The following is a 23178-nucleotide window of genomic DNA, read 5'->3' as shown; positions in this document are numbered from 1 at the left end:
TGAAACACACACACAGCACACGCTCACACATAAACATAATCAGACACGCCTGTACCTCCCTCCTGCTGTGATGAATGACATTTGGAGACAGTGGATCAGAGAACCCCCTGCTAGGTGTAATTAGTCATTGTCACAAATCAATTAGGGAGAGGGGGATGTTCAATGTCTTCATCTCTCTGCTCTCATTTGGCGCCACTGGCCTGACGTCCTCTTGCTAAGATGTCAGTGCGAGGGAAACCTAGCAAAACTCTGTTCAGCAACTTTTTTTAATAGAATTGAACAGTGTTTTTAGGCTTACATACATAATCTTTATTGTCATTCATTTTGGCTCCCAACTTGGAATGATGATAGTATTCCTACCTTTTTGTTTTATCAAAGAGGTGTGATGTTTTTTGGCACCAGATGTTTTGGAAGGAAAACTGTGTTTTTAGAAAAACACACTTTCATTTTGCTCACAGATCAGATTTATTTTCCATTTCCCTTCCTAACTTCGTATATTCTCTGGAACAAACTATCCGTTTTCTTTGGATCAAAGTTGCCATCTTGGGGTGATGTGATCCTGTCTATCACTGAGCACCCAAGTGATCTGATTTCATCTTTTTGCCCTGGCAAAATGTATTTCCCTCAATTGATAGACAGATTGGCAGCATCTCATCATCTGCACCTCTTAGCAAGAGGACCTGAGAATACCCGGACGTAGCATCGCTGACTGCGGCCTCAGAGGAAACAAATCAGACTTTGAACCATCACTGCTTCCCTGAATGCTGTGACTCCCATCAGCTGTGGCTCCACAGCTGTCAGCCATGAATGTGGATACATTTCCACACCTTTCACTCTCAATGCCTCACCACCAAGCCGCTAACAAAGGACCTTTTCACAGTTCGTTTTCACCAGGAAATATAAGCTGGTTTCCCCCCCTCTCTGTCTCTTTCTAATTGCTGTCAATGGGCCCTTCCAACTGGTGCTCACGAAAGCTCAGAGATAGCAAATCAATTGTCTTATCCCTGATCTCTATGACCGTTGTTATGGGGCTTGGCAGAAGGGTCGCCTCAGCAGGGGAATCAGAGGTGGAGGCCTCTGGCTAACCAGTGTGCTCCTCAGGAAGGCTATAGCCGATCTGATCGGAAGATGTTTGCCCTACTTTTTCATATCCGTGTGGTAGTCTTGACTCAAGTCTGTCATCCGGCTACCCGATAAGGGAGTTTACTGATAGTAAAGTACTTTTATAGGAATTGTTTTATTTCTTGGCCTTCAATCATTTTGCATTCTTTTATGTTTTCTTTTTATAAAGCATTTTATGTTGCATTACAGCCTTTTGAAACCATGTTCCCTTATGTTTGCTGTTCTCTACAGATTCTGGTCTAAGCAGTCCTCACAGTGAAGCAGATTTTGACTATGAAAGTTAGTCTATGCTTTTAGCATTTGCGTACCAGCTTTCTTTATCTTTGTTTTTACGCACGCTTGCCTCCATTTACAAATACATAATTTGCATTTGTTTGTTTTTTCACATTATGCAGCAAATATTTCAGCACTAATTAATTTGATGTTGGTTTCTATTGGTATACCGGGCTTTTTTTCTGTAATTGGATGTCAGTCATGATATTCACTTGGGCTGTTGGCTGTGCATTAATCCACCATGCATAAATAACCTGTACAATCACTCCCGCTGATGTAGAGATGTTTGAAAAGAGATTACAGGAGTTATCCCTTTTTCTCTACCTCCCCTTCCTCACCTCCTTGTTGTTGTTCTCCCTTCTCCTTTCTCCTGCTCTTTCACCACCACTGCTCCATTTCCATTCTGAAGTAAGGGGGTCTTTTCTGTGCTCAGAGATAACGAGCAGAATTAATTAAAGCGGTGGCAAACAATGGTTCGACATTTGATCATCTTGGAGAAAAAGAGTTTCTGGTTTTCTTCTTCCCCCCCTTATGTTCTGTGATTACCCACAGACAGACTTCTTCCCCTTTTATATGTTAATATGCAACATCATAAATAGGCTTTACGAGACAGACTGCTTTGGCTTATCAAAAATAATCATTATATTTCTCCGGCGCATCGACTGCGGATCGGGAGATTGGAAACCTGTAATTAGGCGCTAGTTTGTTTTTCTGTGTTCATTGATCACGCTGTCGATTGCAGTGAAAAAATAGTGTGTACGTGGATAGTAGAAAGCCGTGCACAAGGGGGTTGTGTTAAAGGAAAGGATGAGAGCTTTGGAGTGGGGGTAGGGAAAAAAGCGACAATCTGTCCTTGAGTGACTTTGCTCGAGTACTGGTCACATCAAAGCCCTGTTTTCAATGAAAATATTCTGTTGGATAAACACTGCAATGTGCCGTGCAGTTTGTTAATGACTAAGGGAATGAGATGACAAATCAGCAGTTATTGACTCTTTTTTTCATTTTCCAACCAAACATATTGGTTAACACTAAAAGAAAGAAATGGATGAAACAGATTGGTTAAGATTAGATTAATTTGTGAAAACATTACAACTTCTAGCTTATATAAGAAATCATGCTGGTAAAGGGCAAAGTGGAATATACTGTAGTCAAATTAGATTTCTAAAAAAATTGTTTCCTAAAGTATTCTACCTTAACTTTAATGGAATAAACAAACAGTAGTTACCATATCCCACTGGCAGGGCGTTATATTTTATTTGGATGCATTTTTAAACACTTTGGCCTGATATATCTCTCTAACTGTACCAGGCACTTAAACATGCAGACAGTAATGTGGGCAGTAAACACAAAATGAAAGGAATTGATTGAGTTTGACTATATCAGTAACTCACACACTCACAAATACACAGAGACACACAGATTCAACTTCACGACCACACAACCGCACCCACACAAACATTCTTTGATCTTCCCTCAAACATCCCGGTCTTGTTCTCTCAAGGAGAAGTGAGGGCCTCTCATTTGCATCATACACGCTTACTTATTTTCCGATACCTTTTCCCTTTGAATTTGATGCAAGTAAACTGACAACTAAATTGAAGTTGCAGTATTCCCTCTTTGTCTTTATTCTCATTTTAATAAATACCCGCAGCAGAAGATGATTAATAACTTATTTGCAAAGGGTGCCAATCTATGTGCTTTGTCAGCTCATTGAGAAACTGAAAAATAAAACACACACTTTTCTAAAAATACATTTATATAATTTGATTTATTCTATTACCTTCAAACATTTCTTTTAAGATATTGAAGGAAATGTGAAATTCAACAGAGGGTTAAAAAAATAAAAAGGAAACTATAAATGCAGTAAACATTATTTAAATGATGGTGATCATTAAGGGCCCGGTTGTTTGTCAAGTAGGCTGCTAATGCAGTGTGTCATTGCCATTCATTTTCCGGGGGGTTGTCACAGCATCCAGTGTCATCTCCATTTGTCTCATATGCATTGTAATCTTTGTTCATATTAGTGTAATTAATGCTGCTGCATTGTTCTGTCAGTGTAAAATGAATTACCATTACTAATGAAGAGCGTCAGTGTAGAGTTGGGCTCCCTCTTAAGCGCAACAAAAGCAACCAAAGTGTCAGTGACCCCCTTGACATTGGGGGTGATAGGAAGCATTGTGAAAAGGGAGAAATTAAGGATGGTTAATGTGATTATGTAGATTAGCACGCCCAATTACTTTTTTTGTGAAGAGATTTCAAAATGTTGACTTTTGACCTCATCACTCGACAAGAAGAGAGACCTCTTACTCCAAATGTAACAGCGTTAAGTAGTGCCAGTCTCCATGCAAGGAAAGAGCCACAATCTATGGCTGCTCCATATTCCATTACATGGCCACAGCATAATGCTCCTAAATGGATTAGTGACTGGAGTGCACAGCAGTGCTGATAATATTGTAGCATGAGCAGCACAATATGCAGTGGAAATTGGAGCGAGCCAAAAACACAAAAAGTCTCACGACTACCCTACCCAACTAAAAGTCACTTATTTCTGGAAATTCCTTGAGATAAATAGCAGAAGAATTTGGGAGGAGAACATGGTTAAGTTGCGGGAATCAGCACATGAAGGGAAGTGTAGAAACAGCAGCTTGCTTGCTTTGCAATGACTGGAATGGAGCAGCTCACTGTGTCACTTCACATCACTCACACTCCTAAACCCCCCTAAATCCCCCTCACACCTCCCTTCCCAAGAGCCCCCAGGTCAGAGCTCTGCTCTTGTATAATTGCCTTTTTTAGAGCGGCACCATTCTAAATGTTCACCTAACAACACAGCACAACAAGAGAATTAAAGATTAAGGATACAATATTGCAGTATTTTTGATCTGATCAAGCTGGTTCATAGCTTTTCTCTGATCAATATTTGAATTGAGGATGGTGCTGAAAGTAATAAAGTTCAAATGTTAAAAATAATATATAGTAATGATTTAGGTAATGACAAATAACTTCCCTCAAAGGGATACTTCGTTTCCGAGATTGATTTTCCCACTAACAAATGATCCAGCATTAAATTATCCTCTTTTTCTTGTTGCTAACAGCTGAAAGCAAATGTACTTTTAACTATCTTCAATGAGAAGTAAAAGGCATGTTTTCAACATTTCAAGCATTCCATTGATTCCAAGACTAAAAAAGACAGTTGCGTTTCTTGTCCTGTCTTTCATCATCTTTTCATCTTGTGTCGTTCTTAACTGATTTAACTGGCTATTAAAAATAATTGATGCCTTCAAATGTTTTTCTGTGGCTTCAGTCAGCAGCATTGGTCCTATCGGTGTGTGTATCATGACCCTTGCAATAATTAATACAGTTTGTGTGGGTGTTTGCTACAGGCTGCTATAGTAAATAATCAGTCAGCCCTGCTCGACAAATTAGCTGTTTCTGAGCTCTGGCCTGGTCCAATCACGTGCCTATAACATCACCCGTCAATACATGTTTGTGTGTGTGTGACATTCACCATGTTCTGCACAAGCTTCCTCACCACTAAAACACAACTTCCATTGTTATGTAAGCAACATTTTCTCACCCATAAATGCTGTATTGTGTGACTTTTACATTTTGAACGTGTGTCCTGTGTGCTTCACTAATTAACCTTCTGTCCTCTCTTACGCTGTGTGCAATTTCTCTCTCCATTTCTTGGCGAGCAGGTATGATGAGTCATCCTCCCATCCCTATCTCAGAGCTGGCTGAACACACAGAAGTTCTCAAGGCCAACGACAACCTCAAGCTCTCCCAGGAATATGAGGTGAGGGAGCCAAAGGTCAAAGTTTTTCTTCTGAGTATTGATTTCTGCCTGATTGTGTTTTCATTGGAACAGGACACAATAGTACTTTTTTTCCTCCAGGGACACAACTGTGTTTGCTGTTTTTTCCTGCTTGTCCACAATGCTGTAATAATGAACTATCAGTTTCTGTCAGCCACCTATTTCCTCAGATACATTGGCAGCCTTAACATGGCAAAGCAATGCATTTGTCATTTTCAATTATATAAAATTCCCCTTGGCGGGTTATTGCAATTCCTGAACTCCTTAAAGCAATTGTCTTCTTCTTCTATTACTTTATTTGACAGGGACTAAAATATGTGTTGGCATAACACTGAAAAACAAGTAATTTTATCGGAAAAACAAATATATTTGCTAAATAATAAAAATCATACGATCATGCATTCAACCATGAAACAAGGGGGAAAAAAGAAGGTAAATATTTCTGCTGCAAAATGAAAAACTCTCCAATGTGATAACTGCTTTCAGGAGAGAACATTAGAATGACTGAGAAATCAGGGGCTTAAAAACATGAAATCTATTTTGATGAATTAAATCCTAAATATTTTAAACATTTACTTAAGAAAACGTGATAACATAACGGCTCTACTAGGGGACTAAGCAAAGATGTTCCTTCTTTCAAAATATGGGTAGAGTGTGGTGTATGCACAACTCCATCTGTTTTTTGGGGAACACTTGAACATAGTGTGTGTGCGTGCGTGCGTGCGTGCGTGCGTGCGTGCGTGTGGGTTAACTGAGCTGTCTGAGCTCTGAGAGCGCGGTGGTTATAAATGACACCAGAGTTGATTAGAAATCAGGAGTGCTGAATCAGCTCTCGTTTGCATACAAGCAATATCCCCTCTCCGCCATTCCTAAATCACCGCGCCTGTCGCCTCGCTGCACGCAAGGTAGGAAGCAGGTACCCAGGCATAGATTGCTGTCATCATGCCTGCCGGGGAATGTTGGTGGATAATGACTTCTCATAGCAATCCAGTATTTCTTGGGTGTCTATTATTCATAAATCTACATCCGGGCTATGTACCAAGTGGACAAGCTTGTTCCATTCGCTGGAAAGAGAGACGTGATGCCAAAGTTGAGGCTTTGCTACAACTACAACTTCTAATTACTTGGCTTTGAGGGAACATTAAACCGCCCGTTCCTCTTTTCTCCCACTCTGTCTTTTTCACTCTCTCTGTCCCGCTTCCCCTTCACTAAACCACCCCCCAGGAAAAATAAATGACCACATTAAATAGAGAAGTGTAATTTTAATTTTGTTATTTTCTTGATGAATGTCTGCTTGTCCGGGCGCCCTGGCTTGCCAAGCGCAGCTCTACGGGGCTTTGACTGATTGGTTTTTAGCCAGGCGGGATGTGAGTGTGGAGGAAAAATGGAGGGAAGAGGGGAGAGAGTTGAGGTGGGGAGGCTTGGTTAATGATGAGGATTCAGCGAGGGAAAAGAGAGAGTGAGCGGGGCATCTCAGCTGGAGAGTGGAGATGAAGAGGAGATAATTTGACATAGAAACAGCAATGAAAAGGCAGCCACAGTTTTACTGACGATACTGAAGCCATAGAGTGTATTATCTATCTTCTGTCAGGCAGTAAGCAGCAATGTCCTGCAAAGCTGGCCTTCTTAACAAGGAGCCGTCCCTCAACTACAAAAACACCAGGTCATGAAACATAAGAGGGAGAAGTTTTAGCTGTTGCTGAATTGTTGTCTGGACATTTGCCATACACAAGTCCTACATCGAATTTATGATAAATTGATTAAAGTTTGGTCGACACAGATGTGGTTTTAAAATGTTTGAGTTGATCGATGTTTCAGGGAAGTGACCCCAATCTTTATACAAACACACACATGCTCACATAGCCTGCCTTAAGGTAATCTCCAAAGAAAGGAACAATTGCTGGAGGGGGCTGCGATAGAGGGAGTATAAACATCAGAGGGGAGACAGGAGATGGAGAAAAGAGATAAAGAGAAAGTAAGAGAGAAGACTTTGAAGATTGAGAGACGAATATAAGGAAAACAGGGACAAAGAAAGAGGGATAGAGATGAGGGGGCAGAAATAAAGACAGAAACAGATGGAGTGAGGCTTAAACAGAGGGAAGCTCTGATTGCTGTAACGATTGCATGGAAATTGTTAGATCAGCTTTCCAGTTGGACTTCATTCAGTCTCTCTCTGCAGCCCCCCACCCTACATTCTGAAGCCCTAACTGCAAATAACCTTCAAGCCTCCGTCCCCACACCAACAGAGCGGCAGACGCCAATGAGCAAACATCAGATCGTAATGGAATACTTAATTATCCTGACAAGGAAACAGAATATTTAACTGGAGTTCTTGTATTTTAAACAGGCAGCTGTATATATCTTTACCCAAGTGCCAGGCTCGTTGTAAGCCCTCGCCTCGAGGGGGAGATCTGCCGCCTTCATCAATATTGTTGTTTGTCATTATGCACACGCTACATTAACGATCTTGATAAAGTACCGTGTGCAGATGCTGGCAATGAGCAGATTTTCATGATACCAAGTTCCTTTTTCCTTTCGGGAAATCACACTCTTAATTTCTCTCCATCACCCTCCCTTTCTTAGATAACATTCAGGTTCTATTGTTATTGCTCAGCTCCTCCCATAGCTCCTCTGATTTTCTTATTTGTGTGTGCTTGTTTTGCCTGTCTCTGCCCCCCCCCCCCCCCCCCCCCCCCCCATCAGTCTATCGATCCAGGCCAGCAGTTCACCTGGGAACATTCCAACCTGGAGGTGAACAAGCCCAAAAATCGTTACGCCAACGTCATCGCCTACGACCACTCCCGCGTCATCCTGGCCCCCATCGACGGTAAGGCACACCCATCCTCACACTCTGCATCTACCACATGGAAGATGAGCTCAGCTCATTGCTGATCATTTGGGAAATCCTCATAATTACAGAGTCAGTTTGAGTTATTAGGAATTTATACTGGATAGACCGGATGGGGTTAGACAGAGAAGACTAAACTAGAACAGTGCATAGCAGTGCAGAACAGAATACATTAAATACAATGAAGTCCTTAAAATAGGAGAACAAAAATCAAGAATGGACAGGATTACACAATGCAGTAACATGAAACGAAACCAAATAAGACATTTAAAATAGGATTTAGTCATTTATAGTATGTGAGGTTCAGATTTAGTTCAGCAGAAACCAATTGAATTTACAGAACAAAACTGTATGTTCAGTAAACCCTGTTATTTTTGAGGGGTTGGTAAGGACTTGTTTTAGCTCATCGATGGACCCAGCACCCTGTCAGAACTCAGAGTGACCAAGGAATTCAACCAGTGTTTCACCGTCCCATTTGTCTCTTCAGATCTGCCCCCCTCTCATGACTTCCCTCTAACTGCCCACAGACACAGTGCTGAATATCTGGGAGCCAGAAAAACTCCTCCTCTGACTCCTAAATCTCATTGGACATTGTCAGAGGTAGTCACCCTTCGCCGCTGACATTGTGCTGGCATTGCATCACCAAAAGAGACTCCTCAGAGGAGTGCCAAACTCTCTACTCCAGTACTCTCCTTTTGTGCGAGATAACTGCTCGGACTACATTTCGACATCTCGCAATAGTCAGGCCAATTTGAGGGTGCAACAACATGCATAACAAAATTATCCCAGGGAAAAAATGCCTCGTCCATAAATACATAAATTAATCAAGTCTGAAATTTCTATTTTACACTGCAGTGATTTTGCCATTAGTCGCAGCAGTAGAACAATTCATGCACGCTGCCATTCTCTGTTCATTTAGCTATGACTAAAGCCAAGCCACTATAGACGTGGTATCCGTTTTAATGACATTTGCCTTTCTTTAGCTTTCTTTCTTTTTTTCCTCTTCTCCATTCTTTGTTCTCAATGTCTCTCACTCTCTCTCTATATATATATATATATATATTTCTCTCTCTATCTTTCCCTCTCTCTCTCTCTATCTCATGCTTCCTCTCGACCCTGGTTGTTGTCCACACTACGTCTCCTCTCTTAAATTAGCCCAGTCAAGTGTTTCATTGTTTGTCACTTGAGTGAGGAGACGTCACTCAAAGAGAGACGTGACTCTTCAACACGGATGCCTCCACACTCCAGTCTCTTCTCAAGTGTTGGTGAAAGGTTGTGATGTTCTGTCTTATCACTGTCAGATGCTCAGTGTTAGACATACTCTAATAGCAGATTACGGAAGCAAGCTTTTGCGATAGAGCTTACAAGTGCCATACACACCACCCTCGTCATTATGTCTCCAGTACACATCCGTCTACCCCAAAACGTGGAGGCGTTCCTCCTTAGGGCTAGATTTAGTGGACCGGTGTGCAACAGAGGATGGTGGCGGGATGAGAAGGATGGTAGCTGGATCTACCTCCTGGGTGTGGTTGCTGAGAGTCTGATTTACTCCTCGATATCCTCAATTTACAAGCATACTCTGTCTGTGGTGGCGGTAAATCACATGTAGGCTGTTCAGAAACCGAGGCAGAACCACAGGGGCAGAATAAGAAAATGAGAAAAGAGCAGTACAGGAAGTTGTGAATCTGAGGCAGTTGCTGCATTAAAATCCATTCAAATGGAAACACAACTGAGGGTTCCTTCAGCTCTGCTGTAGCAAAGGGGGGAGAGGGGTTATGAGAGGTTATTTTAGTAATATAGTATGGGAGTATACCATTTATTGGTTAGAATATGTTAAGTCCCAAAAGTTGACACTGTCCTCTGGATAATTCAATATATCTACAGATCCCAGCCAATTTTCACTTCTCTCAACAATAGAGGTGTAAGAACTAAGCAATTAACTTCTTTCCATTTTTTCCTTTCTGCAATCTTTACACCTTCATTGATTGGGACACAGGGTTTGTGTGTGATAACTGTGAATAATCGAGGCAGATGGCACAAAACAAAGGGGTGCGAATAATGAGGAAAGTAAAACAATGAAAAAATCGGAGAGATTAAGGCAAGGTGTGGATTAAAAGTGAAGAAAGCCTACAAATGATGAACCATCCAGATCTCTCAGGTCTTCAGGGACTGGTCAGCTTTCTGTCCCCAGAGTCAGAACTAAACACGGTAAAGCAGCGTTCAGTTGTTATGCTCCAAATATCTGGAACAAACTCCCAGACTGTAAAGCACTTACGCATCACTGTACCCTGTATGCCAAGGCAGGTCTGCCTTCACTAACTGTACGGAGGCTCAGTCATTGGTACATGTTCATTTATAAAGCCATGTTGGGTAAACTACCTTTTTATATCTGCTCTCTGATCTCTCGACGAATTGAAAGTACGTATTGCCTGAGATCTCATGATGTTGTTTTATTAAATGTGCCAAGTGCTAGGACTGTCTTAGGGAAGAAAGCTTTTAGTTGTGCAGCTCCACTAAATTGGAACAGTCTGCAAACCTGTTTAAAACTGAGCACTTTGGTTCCCCTGCATCATTTTAAAACTCGGCTGGGTGACATGCTGTTTGATACTCATGGTACCTGTCACTGTAAATAGAGTTTTGTAAACTGTACCCTGTACCTTATGTTGTATGTCATCCTTATTGTTGTTCTGTTGTTTTTATGTTACATGTGTAACTAATGTCCTGCAGGTCACCCTTGAAAAAGAGATCTTTTGATCTCAAGGGGATTTCACCTGGTTAAATAAAGGCCACAAACAAACAAACAAACAGAAACCTGCAGGTCCGCTGCAACTCTGACTACTTTTAAATCCAGGCTGAAGACTTTTCTTTTTGTCGCTGCTTTTAATTGAACTATTCATATCTTAAACTGCACTGTAACTTTTATCCATGTATTTCTTCTTTTAATGTTTATTTGATTAGCTTTTCTTTTTAATGACTGATTTTAAATGCCATTTTCTTAATGTCTTTCATTTTTTGTAAAGCACTTTGAATTGCCTTGTGTTGAAAAGTGCTATATAAATAAACGTGCCTTGCCTTACAAAACAGATTGTTTTATCTCTTACTATATATATATTCTCTGTTGTTTTTATCTAGGCATCACAGGGAGCGACTATATCAATTCCAACTACATTGATGGCTACAGGAAGCAGAACGCCTACATCGCCACCCAGGGTCCTTTGCCAGAGACGTTCGGGGACTTCTGGAGGATGGTGTGGGAGCAGAGAGCCGCCACTGTCGTCATGATGACCCGGCTGGAGGAGAAGTCACGGGTAAGTCACTGGTGGAGATTAGCTGGTCTATTTTTAAATCTCTTCAGCAGTGGCCTCCCAAACTTAGAATTGTATATATAAAACCACAAATTGAAATCACTGGCCAAGGATATGAACCAGCTGCAGAGAAGGGCCCAGCTGTACAGGGATTTCCCAGTTTCACACACATTGGTAGGTAAACATAATATATTTTCTTGAGCTGGATTTCTTTCAGAGAAGTGTAGAAATGTTAAGTGGTGAAAACAGCTGGGAGGGTTTAAAATAGAGTTAATTCAAAGACGGACTACCTGTTCACATCTGATAAGCTAGGCTGCGTTTCCACTGGGAGTATCTTGGCTCTCATTTCTCTCTTTATTTGCAGTGAAAAACAACAAGCTGTTACTTGTTCCCTTCAGTACTCAGAGCTTAGCAAGTTTTGCGCTCTGAGGGCAGGATGCTAAAATTAAATGTAAAGCAACAGAGTGCCTACACTATCTGTGACCATTGCTTTCCACAACCATCTGTTGATAGTGGAAGTTAGAGAAAAGTGCATTGAGAGTACAGCAGCTCAGTCCCAAATGGGAGCCATGAGATGTCATACAAGTTCATTATTTTAGTTTTTCTGTTCTGTTCATACTTTTATCTTCATGAGGAAGAGTATTTTTGGAAGTTTTACAGATGGAGCTTAGCCTGGTATCCTTGAGCTTGCAAAGACACTTTTCCCAAGATACCATAAGTCCAACCTTTTGAGTTGTGACTAAACTGTAAAATAAATTGTAGACAATTTACTCTTGCTTACAATAGATCAAAAATACAGAAGGCAACAGCAGCACTTGGAAATCGTTTAGGAAAATTGTCATCTGGGATTGTGAATCAGTAAAAACCAAGGTGGCACTGTTAGGGAAGTCTCTTACGTATTTGACATTTGCTATCAAGGAGTGAACTTGTCTAAATGTCAAAAAGCCAGCTGCGATGATTCATCCTGTCAACTCCAACATGTGTCAACATCGGGCTCGCTCACCCCAGGTGTCTCCACTAATTTACCTCACTCTATCCCTGTTCAATTGTTTACCTATCCTCCATCCTGACTTGCGCGTTCCACTCCTGTCAAACGTGATCAGGATTAGTGGGCGGTAGAACATGAGTGTCAGCTTAAGCAGGAAATGGGAGAGAAAGACGGAGGGCAGTGACTGCCAGCGAGTGCATCTCCCTCACTAGCTGTCAAATCTCCCTCTATTTATGCGTTTGTTTTGACAGATCCTAAATCTAAATGTAATTGTTAAGGCATAATGTGTCCTAAATGTTAAACATGTGCCTGTACACTAATGTTTTGCTTTACTGATGAACATTTTAGTTCTAAGACGTACGGAAAGACGCTTGCAGGATTTGTATAAGATGGGTGAAGTTAAGCTATTATAGTTGAGTTGCTTCCTTCTGTTCAGTTTGCAAAGCGTTATTTCTCAGCTTTGAAATAGAGAAGAGTTACCTTGGTGTTTCTGTCAACACCGTCTTGAGTTTTAATCCCCAGGAAGGCTGTTTTAATGAGTGATGCGTGTGTTAATGCAATTATGAGTGAGAATGTTTGGATTTTTTCATTAATTCTCCATTTGTGTGTGTGATCTTTTTAACACTGGAAACACCATTTATTGGAATGTAACATACCTCTTTCCCTTGCTCTCACTTCCAGATTAAGTGTGACCAGTACTGGCCCAGTCGTGCCACAGAGACCTATGGTATGACCCAAGTCACCCTGTTGGACACCATAGAGTTGGCCACTTTCTGTGTCCGCACTTTCTCCTTGCACAAGGTAAGATTATTTCTCTCTCTCTCTCACATACAGTACAAACGTTAGTACACAACCTCTTATTCACTAATACTGTAACAAACTAGCAAGGACATGGAGATAATTCTAGAGTGGACGGTTTCTTATGCAGGACCACGAATAACAACATCCTTATTCAACAACTATACAGTGAACACGGGGTTTATTGATAGGACACACATTGTAAAAACAAGACACAAAGTTTGCAAAGGGAACTAAAATGTTTGTATCAACCGTGTGCTGATTTTACATTGAATGTCAAGGTACATATTCTAAAACACTTATTTCGCATTGCCCTTCCAATCCACTCCTTTTACCTTGTTCAGCTCTCTCTCTCCTACAATAGATCATCTGTTTATGTGTGTCTGCCAAATTGAAGCACTTAGGTAAAGTGAGCAGAAGATCAACTCAATATACATAATTGGCAGACTGCTTTCATGCTCCTATGCCCACACACACTCACACAAAGACACGTTTTCACACTGAAACGCACATGAATTTAAAAACAGACACTCACACTTAGACACACCATTCCATTTACATGCAAACTCACTCTTACCGACTCACACACCTTATGTTCAAAACACAATTGTTATTAAAAAAAAGACCTGTGAGAAGACATAAAGCTAAAAACCTGCCATTGGACAGATTAGACGTTTCCAAAAGATAGCTCCCCCATAATGTCACAGCTGTAATGTTGGCTTCGTAGGAGTGCAAACAGAACACACACCAGGACAAACCAGTGACATAAATACAGCAGCATTTCAGCAGCCACTGTGCTTTAAAGCTTGCCAGTTGACATTCAGGACCATTTACATTCTGCTGCTCTCAGCCTCTATCAAACTTCAGGATAGGGTTATTTGTCTATCCATTGCCTCCCCCCTCCTTATAACTGTAGCAATTGCTGTGATTTTCACTGAGCTGTTTTCACTTTATATCTCTGAGAAAAAAAGGCTGTGCTGAATCTGTGTAGACGAATAAGGTAGCAGAAGCTGGCAGTACACACACAAATAAACACACTGCATCTACAGAGCAGTCACCATGGTATCTATGCATATGTATGTGTGTCCTGCAGTGATGCAGAATTGTGTCCACTGATAAATCCTTAACAAAATAATTACATTTAAATAAAACCAGCAGCCAAGCACCCGGCACATCCATGCATTCTGTCTGAACTGCAGAAACAGGGAATGTCCAAAAGAAAATAAAGGGAAAAAAGATTTAGGCCAGTTTGCTTTTAATTACCACAAAAATTCCCTCTGTCAGGGAAGCAGAAACACCGCATTGAAATGCAAACAGTACCCCCATTAGAGGAGCTTCTGAGAGGAAAGAGAGGAGTGGAGGACAGAAAGATGCAAGGGAGATTTTTTCTCTCTCTTCTCATCCTTCTTAAAAACCTTCCTCTGGATCCAAGCTTGTATCTTTGATGCGTTGAGTTTGAGGCGGGAGCTGACAGACGGCTGTGTTATGTGGGGGTTGCTGCATGTATCTGTAGATGTTCAGAGCAGCAATGTGAGAGCAAGAAGGTATACTATATCTGTACTGTTAGGTATATAAATTATCGCATTCATTAAACTATGATGTCTCCATCCGATCAGCTCCATATGTAATGAAACTATTCCCTTTTAAGCTGCACCAAAAATATGTTTTCCATTTTGAAACTATAATCCCCTTTTAAGGTAGAACTATAGATAGCATATGAGAGATGGTTCCTCTATAAATGTTAGAATTTGAGATTTAGCAGTTGGGACAGTTTCACACTGTCCCAAAATTGACACCAGAGGTACACACGATAAAGGAAATGTTCAAATTCGGCTCTGATCTTAACAACATCGGGCCATTCGTGAGGGCATCTTAAGCCATCGTATGACCGCCGGTGGAGTTTCTCAGGCTCCGGCAGCAACTTTGTGAGCGGTGGCAAAATCTTTGGCATGCCAAAAGATTGCCAAAGGACCTTGCGAAGGTTCATTTTCATGTTGCATTCGTGTGTCCATTTTACCCTTCGTAAGGCACTCGTGAGGGCATCTTGTCAAATCGTGTCATCTTTGTCTTGACTTTGTCTGATCATCGGTGCCATCGGACTGGGGGGAAAACGTGGCCCGGGGATTAATTGACAGACAGGCCCACTTAATGCGCGGCATGTATCGGCCGGGCGGCGACGAAAGTATGTTACTTAACAAAAACCCTATGCATTTTATGTTATTTTGGACAATTATTCATATAGTAATCACATTACCTGAGCCCTTGAGTTGCCTAGACCAAAATAGTCACTGCATATATTTATTGATTTTAATGTTAACAGATCATTGATGCAATAACATTTGGACCCAATTTGCCTGACTTGACACATGGAATAAAACATGGGCGTAGGAAGCATCCTCAATGTGGGTGAGACAATTTAACAGGGGGTGTGGGCAGGTGGTGGACCTCACCTCCTCTAGGGGGGTCCGGTGGGCAAGCTCCCCCGGGAAGATTTTTTTTTAAATGTTGAAGTTAAAAGCATCAATCTGGTGCACTTTGAGAGCAAAATTAGTGACTAAATCTATGGCAGTCAGTAGGGGCTTGGACTGTGAGCCGTAGGGTCGCCGGTTCAAGTCCCTGACCAGACCTATTTGGAGTGTGGACTTCTACTTGGAGAGGTCCCAGTTCACCTCCTGCCCTGGTGCCCTTGAGCAAGGCACCGGACATCCCCCTTCCCCCCTCACTCCCATTGCTCCCCGGCGCTGTGCAATAGCTGCCCACTGCTCCTAGTACTAGACTCCTGGTACTAGGATGGGTTAAAAGCAGAGAACACATGTCACTGTGTGTGCTGTGTGCTCTGCATGTGTGACCATTAAAGAGGGTTTCATCCCTCCCAATTCTTCTTCTTCTTCAACACCCATATAAAACAGAACTGTAAACAGATTTACTTTTTCTTTCAACACTTATTTAAACAGCAAGTGGAGGCAAAAGTGACTGCACCCAAAACAATAAACCTGCTAGCTAACTAGCCTAAACTCAGTAACAGAATGTGGGCAACACGTTCTTCTCCACAGCCGCGCGACCTCTGAGTCAGACGTCACTTCCCCCTTTTCTATCCTACGGGTACAGCCACTCCCCCTGAACCACGTTTCCCTGCCAACGAAGGAAACAAAAAGCTGCACGATCCTCTTAGGAAGGCAACACGACTACGTGAAGCCCTCGCAATGCCGTCGTGTAGCCATCGTATTATAGTACAATGACATTGAGATTGCATTTATTTCACAACAAAATCATGTAAACATATTATTTAAATAACCCAATTTGTGTTCTGTGAAACTGAAAAGGATATTAAATTTTTGTTGTTACTAACGAAAGTAACAAAAAAAAATGTGCACACACAAACACACACAGGAACAATTTCATACATTTCCTGCTCGTATGTGCCCATCCCCCCACATGGATCACACCTGGCACACGCAATACTTGTTCAGTGCAATTGTTCATACCAGTAGTCTGATACAATATTTACAGTTTGAAGGGGTGTTAAATGACATTTGGTGATGAAATGTTTTTTGTGTTAATGTAATAGCAGTTAAAGCAGGACCGGTTAAATTTGACCGCGAACACCAAAGTAAGGGGGGGGGGAATTAACGCAACAGGAGGGTTAAATGGGCTTTGTGGGGGCAGACGATCCAGGCATCTAGTAGATGAGCTAGATTGAGGGCGAGTCGCTGTACCTATAAAGTTAATTACAGCTCTCATTGTACAATAACCCTTCAAATGCCCTGAACAGTAAACCATGTCTGTAACGCCCATGTTGCTAAGGAAACACTTTATTTGTGTTTATTTTTGTTGTGACACAAAGAAAATGAGTCGGTCAATGACTCCAAACTAAACTCCACCACCAAATCCAACCCCGCCTCGCTTTGTTATTTCCAGAATGGCTCGAGTGAGAAGCGGGAGGTTCGTCAGTTCCAGTTCACGGCGTGGCCTGACCACGGAGTACCAGAGTACCCCACCCCCTTCCTCGCTTTCCTCCGCAGAGTGAAGACCTGCAACCCGCCTGACGCAGGACCCATCATCGCTCACTGCAGGTCAGTAGCAACGTTTGGTTGGATAATGTACTCTTTTGATGCTCTGTGATCCAACGTGGAATTGTTGTGGCCAACAGGGACAGTTGAATGTGCGCCTGTGGTAAGCTGAATGCCAATAAAGTCAAATGAACCGTACACATGGAAGATTTTTTCTCCATTTTGCCCCGCCCCCGTATGCGTGTTTGTATGTCCATGAGCAAACAAAATGAAGAACTCCTCCATGATTGCTATTATATATTACATAACGCACATTATACAAACGCATGCTCTCTTTCTTACAAGGTCCCACATCCTTTCTTCCCTCCGTTGGACACATCCTCTCGGTCACATCATCTTTCCTTTTAAGGCATCCCTTTTTTCTCTGCTTTTATTCTCTCTATCTTTGTCCTCTTTTTTTTCTCCTCTCTGTGAAAAGCCTCACAGTAATCCCTTTCCATCTTTCGTGCTTCTCCCTTTTTGCTCCTTAGCCCATCCTCCCTTTACAAGTGATATTTCTCAAATGGCTTATTCAAATTGAAACCTTCCTCTTTGTCAAGATAAGAAGACTTCAGTGAGTCCAAAGCACTACCCAATAGAACTGAAATGTGACAGCTTGCTTTGCTCCGTCTCCTTCCCTGTCCTCTTGTTGTTCTGTGTGTCATTTTTTGTTTTATCAGTATTCCTGCTCTTGCTTTCACTATATCTTCTCCCACTCATTTATATAAAATGCAATGCCCAAGCAATCTACAAGCATTACTGGACACACATAATCTCTAATTCTTTCAATCCTTTATATATTTAAGCACTGATAATTGCTATACCTTACACACAAAGCACCTCAGATGACTGGATCTAAAAGCAGGGGTGAACATCTATGAAACAAACCCTATCATTTATATTTCTTCTCATTTCTTCCCCTCCTCTTGTAGTGCGGGTGTTGGCCGGACAGGTTGCTTTATTGTTATCGATGCCATGCTTGAACGTATCAAGCACGAGAAGACGGTCGACATTTACGGCCATGTGACGCTGATGCGCTCGCAGCGGAACTACATGGTGCAGACGGAGGATCAGTACAGCTTCATTCACGACGCTCTGCTGGAGGCGGTCGCCTGCGGCAACACTGAAGTGGCTGCCCGGAGCCTTTACTCCTACATCCAGAAGCTGGCCCAGGTGGAGAGCGGCGAGCACGTCACTGGCATGGAGCTTGAGTTCAAGGTACAGGAAACATAGCAACTTCCTTTATAACACTATGTCTATTTGTTAACTACATTTCTATAAGTGAAATACCAAGGTTTTATGACTTTTTCAGTATTAAGTGTATTTATTTGAACTATTATTGGTGTCTGACGTGTAAATTACAGACATGTCGGATCACTGTCTGTATTAACCTTCACTCCACCCACTTACAGAACATAATGATTGTAAAATTAGGCCAGTGTTATCTTTCTTCGCCTCACACTTTTTAATTTGTCATCGTTATTTGCGGTGTTCCTATTTGTTGCTTTTAATAATGGACTTTTGATTAGATTAGGTTCATTTTGTATACTAAAATATAGTGGTTCTGTGTAGAAACTATGAATCTAAATAGGGAGACTGAGGGAAAGATACAAAAAAAGGCCTTTCAGATGAGTGAAGATACAGTTTACAACAAATGTGTTTATCTCAGATAAACGTAGTAATGAGTTACATAAGAGGCAGGTTAGATGTTTCTTTCCGCTTGTTGCATACAAAGACAAAATAAAAAAGGCGTGAACAATTTGTACAACACAGAAAGCGTAAAGATTACAAAAATATGAGATAAAGACACGTCTCCTGAAGTTGTCAGCACCTTGTCAGCACCAGGTGTGTATAATATAGATTAAACAGCCTTATTTACATGGCAGCTACTCATCAATTTATGCTGTACATGCTCCCAAAGTAATAGGATCTCAGATGGTATAGAAAGCAAATCTCTTTTTTTTTCTTGAGCCACACTTCAATGACTTAATCACTTAGATACACAACATTTGAATTATCATATATAAGCCCTTCAATGCTGGGTCCCAATGTTCATTTTAGAGGATTTGGAATAATATGCTTAAGCAAAGAAAGTGGGTTTAATCTAGCAGACACAAGACAAAGCATTTGGCTGGAACCAACATGGAATTAAGTTTAGTTTTGAGATAGAAAGCATGTACGCTTCCTTCGAGAAATACATGACAAAGTAGTAGGTGAGGAGAAACAGCCAGGTACAGTGTTTACATAGATCTCCATGAAAGATCTTAATCATCAGTGTATAAACTCACACCAGCTCGGGTGTTTCCTTCAGTATCTGCTGACCTTGAATTGCACACTTGCTCACTCTGAAATCATCCATCATCCCATTGCCATTCACCAACACAGCCCCCCCTCCCCAGTAATAACAGTACTGGTGTGTTACCTTTTTTTTTTTTCGTTGATAGAATCTCCCTCGCCATCTGTAGCGGGGATAATGCTGAGCTGGCGTACAGAGTCAACTGGGGATTAATATAGCATCCATGCTACATTCAGGATATAAACGATAGGTCTGGTGAAGACGGGTGGGGAAGCTTTGTAATTAACACTTGATGATGACAAATGGAGGGAGATGGCAGGGCAAGTGGAGGGAGGAACGTTTGGCTAATGAACAAAGGAACGAGTGTATGCTCACTTGGCACTTAGGAAGTGATTCGACCAAATGCTGCACTATGGGGAAGGGTGGTAGAGCATTGTCATTCTCAGGTGGGAAACGGTGTCGCGCTGAGTTAAGCTGCGACTGGAGGGATTCACAGGAGTTCAGCACGGGGAATAAACGGAGGACAGGGACTTGCTGTAAAGTTGTCAGACTGCTGATTTCTGGCATATGTGTGTAAATAATACAGCTTTTTGCCGGGAAATATTGTTGCACAGGAGAATTTAGTGAACATAATGTAGGAAAAGTATACAGCAACATACTAATTATATCTCAAATGTATAAGCTATAAGTGGGCTACTGGATTCTATTAAAAGTCCTAGGAAAGGAATGAACTTCAGCAGCAGAGTTTTCAATTGGGATCGAAATGCAAACAACAAGACAAGAGAAGAGGAACTGTTCTGTTTTTTTTTATATTGTGAAGCGACATTTCCAAAGATCCTTTCTAGGGGTTGTGAGGTATTGTAGCTACATCATAAACATCATTAAACATTGATTGTTCAAGTGTTTGTTAAGGTTATGGCTTGGGCAGGTTGGGATTAGGAAAAACAAATTGCCCCGTTGTTGTTACGTAAAACCCAAAACGTAAATGTCCCTTTTGCTTCCTTACCATTTAAGTGCAGATGTACTGTGATTTAAATAAGGAACTGGCAACCGTGACCAGCAGTAGGTGCTTCTCTGGCCTGATAGATGACAGGTTGCCAGGTTTGGCTCCGTTCCCTGCACCCTCTGGTGTTTGGTGGTGTCGTTGAGAGCCTCTTTAGAGCTGCCAGGCCACCTCGAGCCTTTCCAGGTGCCTTTGTGAAACACAGATCAAAGGGAGGATGGTAGCAAGGGATGAAGGGAAGCAGGGAGAAAAAGGGCTGGACGGACTCCAAGTGTCCACTGACATGGAGTTACTGGTGCTATAGGGGATTTAGAGCGAAAGAGAGGACAACGTTCTAATGGGAGAAATAGCAAATCGGTAAGTTTGGCTGTGTACACACTGAGAAATGTGGAGGTACACTTTGACTTTGGACGACAATTGAGAGACAAGGAAGTAAATCTGCACTCCTGCCTACCTTTTATTAGGGTCAATTTAACCCATCTCTCACCGGATTCTGCTGGTGCCTACGATGCGCCAAGCTGTTTGCTGTTTGAAAGGGCCTCTCGACAATCTTATTAGAGTGTCTTCCATTTTCAGGCGAACGCTAACAAGCAAGCACACACACCCACACACACATGCATGCTTCTTTGGGACATTGAAGCCAAAAGGTGGCGATCTTATTCCCCCTGAACAGCAGCTCCCGCTGAGGTCCATGTGACGGCGACGACGTAGCAGTACAGCTTGTTTTTGATCATTATGCAGTGTTTGTGTTTCTGAAGTTCCCTTTTTTAGTCTACGTTTTATGCTCACATACCACTCTGCTGCTATCAAAGGCACTGGTGACCCACTTTTAGAAGAGTTTTTAGTTTCATCCAGGCTTGATCCAGCGGCTTGTTACTCTGGGTGTGTGGTATATCTTTCATTGTTGCTTTCTGACACTGCAAGACCCCATAAGTTACAAAACGTTTTTGAATTGCTTAAATATATACTTAATAAACAATGTTCCTTTGAAGTGGTGTCATTATATGCAAAGCAGATTAGATTGGGTCTTCTTCATTACTTTCTGTCATTGATATACTCCCTTTATCTGTCTCGCACCTGACCTCCCCTCCTACCATGTCTCCCTTATCTCTCCACCTTTTATCATCTTCTCCTACTCTTCCAACTCAATTCATGTCTCTTCTTTGCTCTTTGTAACTACCTCCACCATACCTTTCTTTTCATCTTCTTCCTCCTCAATAACTTTCATGCCACACTTTCTATGTAACACTTTTTTTCTTTCTGTATTTTTCAACCTCACTTATTTCTGTGAATTCCTTTCCACCATTTCTTCATCTAATCCTTCGTCTTTCCTCTCCAGCGTTTGGCCAACTCCAAAGCCCACACGTCGCGCTTCATCAGTGCCAACCTTCCCTGTAACAAGTTCAAGAATCGGCTGGTGAACATCATGCCCTATGAGACCACGCGCGTCTGCCTTCAGCCAATCAGAGGCCTGGAAGGATCTGACTACATCAATTCCAGCTTCATCGATGGATACAGGTAGGAATAGGGGGGGGGATGGTGGGAAACATGTCTGTTTTGATCCGTTGCCAGGAACATCTTTAATAATGCAAGACATACATTTAAAATGTTCCTCTGAGGTTTAACTTAAAGATACAATTGTGAAGAGAAGGTACGGTACACAAGGGAAATCAGGATATGATTTCGATTTCAAAGGAAGATACTTCAAACTGCAAATGTAAATGCATTCCTATTGTTGTTTTCTAGATCCACATATAAAGTATAACTTGTTAACACGAGCAACTCAGGAGTCACGAACATGACGCTGATGACGATGCCTCTGTTGAACATGACAGAGGGTGTTTCTCAATATCGAGTAAAGCTGCTCCAGAGCCACTATTTCAAGCATATTACATCATCGAGTGCTGCCGAAGTACTGTTCCAATGTCCAGCATACTTGGAATTCTACCGAGCCCAGCGTACTTCGTTTGGAGAAATTTCGTGGCTGCACATGTGTAGACTCCGCAGTCTTAAAATCCCCACAATGCTTTGCGCACGGACCAATTTCCCCAAATCTGGGGCGGAAAATGTAAGGCGGGGCCTCTCATATGGCGCACACCTGCACACTTGCTAGCCTGTTCCATTCTTCGTTTCGAATGCCAGGAAGTATTCTTGCCTTCTTCTGAAGCAAGATGCTCGGAAGACATGTGCTACCAAGCAAGCGTACTCGAGATTGAAATTATTATTTTATTTGTTTATGTTTGTTTTATTCTCTTTGTTATAATTATTATTATAAGAAAAAATATATATATTATTATTAGTGTTGTATGTTTTGTTTCTGACATGTTCAAAAAATGGACTAAAAAAAATTAGCTATCACTCAAGAATGTTTTAAGTATCAGTTTTGTACCAAGAAATTGGTACAAAGTAATTATACAAGCTGAACATAAATGATTTTGATACGCTTTTGCTGTATTCAGGCAACAGAAGGCATACATCGCCACGCAGGGCCCTCTGGCAGAGACTACAGAAGACTTCTGGAGAATGCTCTGGGAGAACAACTCTACTATCGTAGTCATGTTGACCAAACTGAGAGAGATGGGACGGGTAGGACATAACACACATCATTTCCAAATATTTGTTGTTATGTTATTTCTCAACTTTTTTATACAAGGAGTCAAAGGAAAAGGAAATGTAACAAATGCA

At 41.6% G+C, this 23178-nt stretch overlaps 1 protein-coding gene across 12 annotated transcripts in view; it reads left to right on the top strand.

Annotated features, from left to right (window-relative positions):
• ptprsa (protein tyrosine phosphatase receptor type Sa) overlaps positions 1 to 23178 on the top strand; it is a 262747-nt gene that overhangs the window by 227865 nt on the left and 11704 nt on the right. For 6 of the 12 annotated variants that reach the window (XM_071202896.1, XM_034082005.1, XM_034082003.1 and 3 more), the window contains 9 exons: positions 1354 to 1401; positions 5091 to 5188; positions 7910 to 8033; positions 11187 to 11362; positions 13029 to 13148; positions 17064 to 17218; positions 18127 to 18412; positions 21833 to 22011; positions 22953 to 23079. In XM_071202896.1, coding sequence (XP_071058997.1) covers positions 1354 to 1401; positions 5091 to 5188; positions 7910 to 8033; positions 11187 to 11362; positions 13029 to 13148; positions 17064 to 17218; positions 18127 to 18412; positions 21833 to 22011; positions 22953 to 23079 — 1313 coding nt within the window. The remainder of the gene's footprint in view (positions 1 to 1353; positions 1402 to 5090; positions 5189 to 7909; positions 8034 to 11186; positions 11363 to 13028; positions 13149 to 17063; positions 17219 to 18126; positions 18413 to 21832; positions 22012 to 22952; positions 23080 to 23178) is intronic. The other 6 variants (XM_071202900.1, XM_071202899.1, XM_071202898.1 and 3 more) reach the window with 1 other exon arrangement.

The sequence above is a fragment of the Pseudochaenichthys georgianus genome, chromosome 4 (assembly GCF_902827115.2).
Source record: "Pseudochaenichthys georgianus chromosome 4, fPseGeo1.2, whole genome shotgun sequence".
Taxonomy (NCBI): domain Eukaryota; kingdom Metazoa; phylum Chordata; class Actinopteri; order Perciformes; family Channichthyidae; genus Pseudochaenichthys; species Pseudochaenichthys georgianus.
This window is presented reverse-complemented; position numbering and strand designations above follow the sequence as displayed.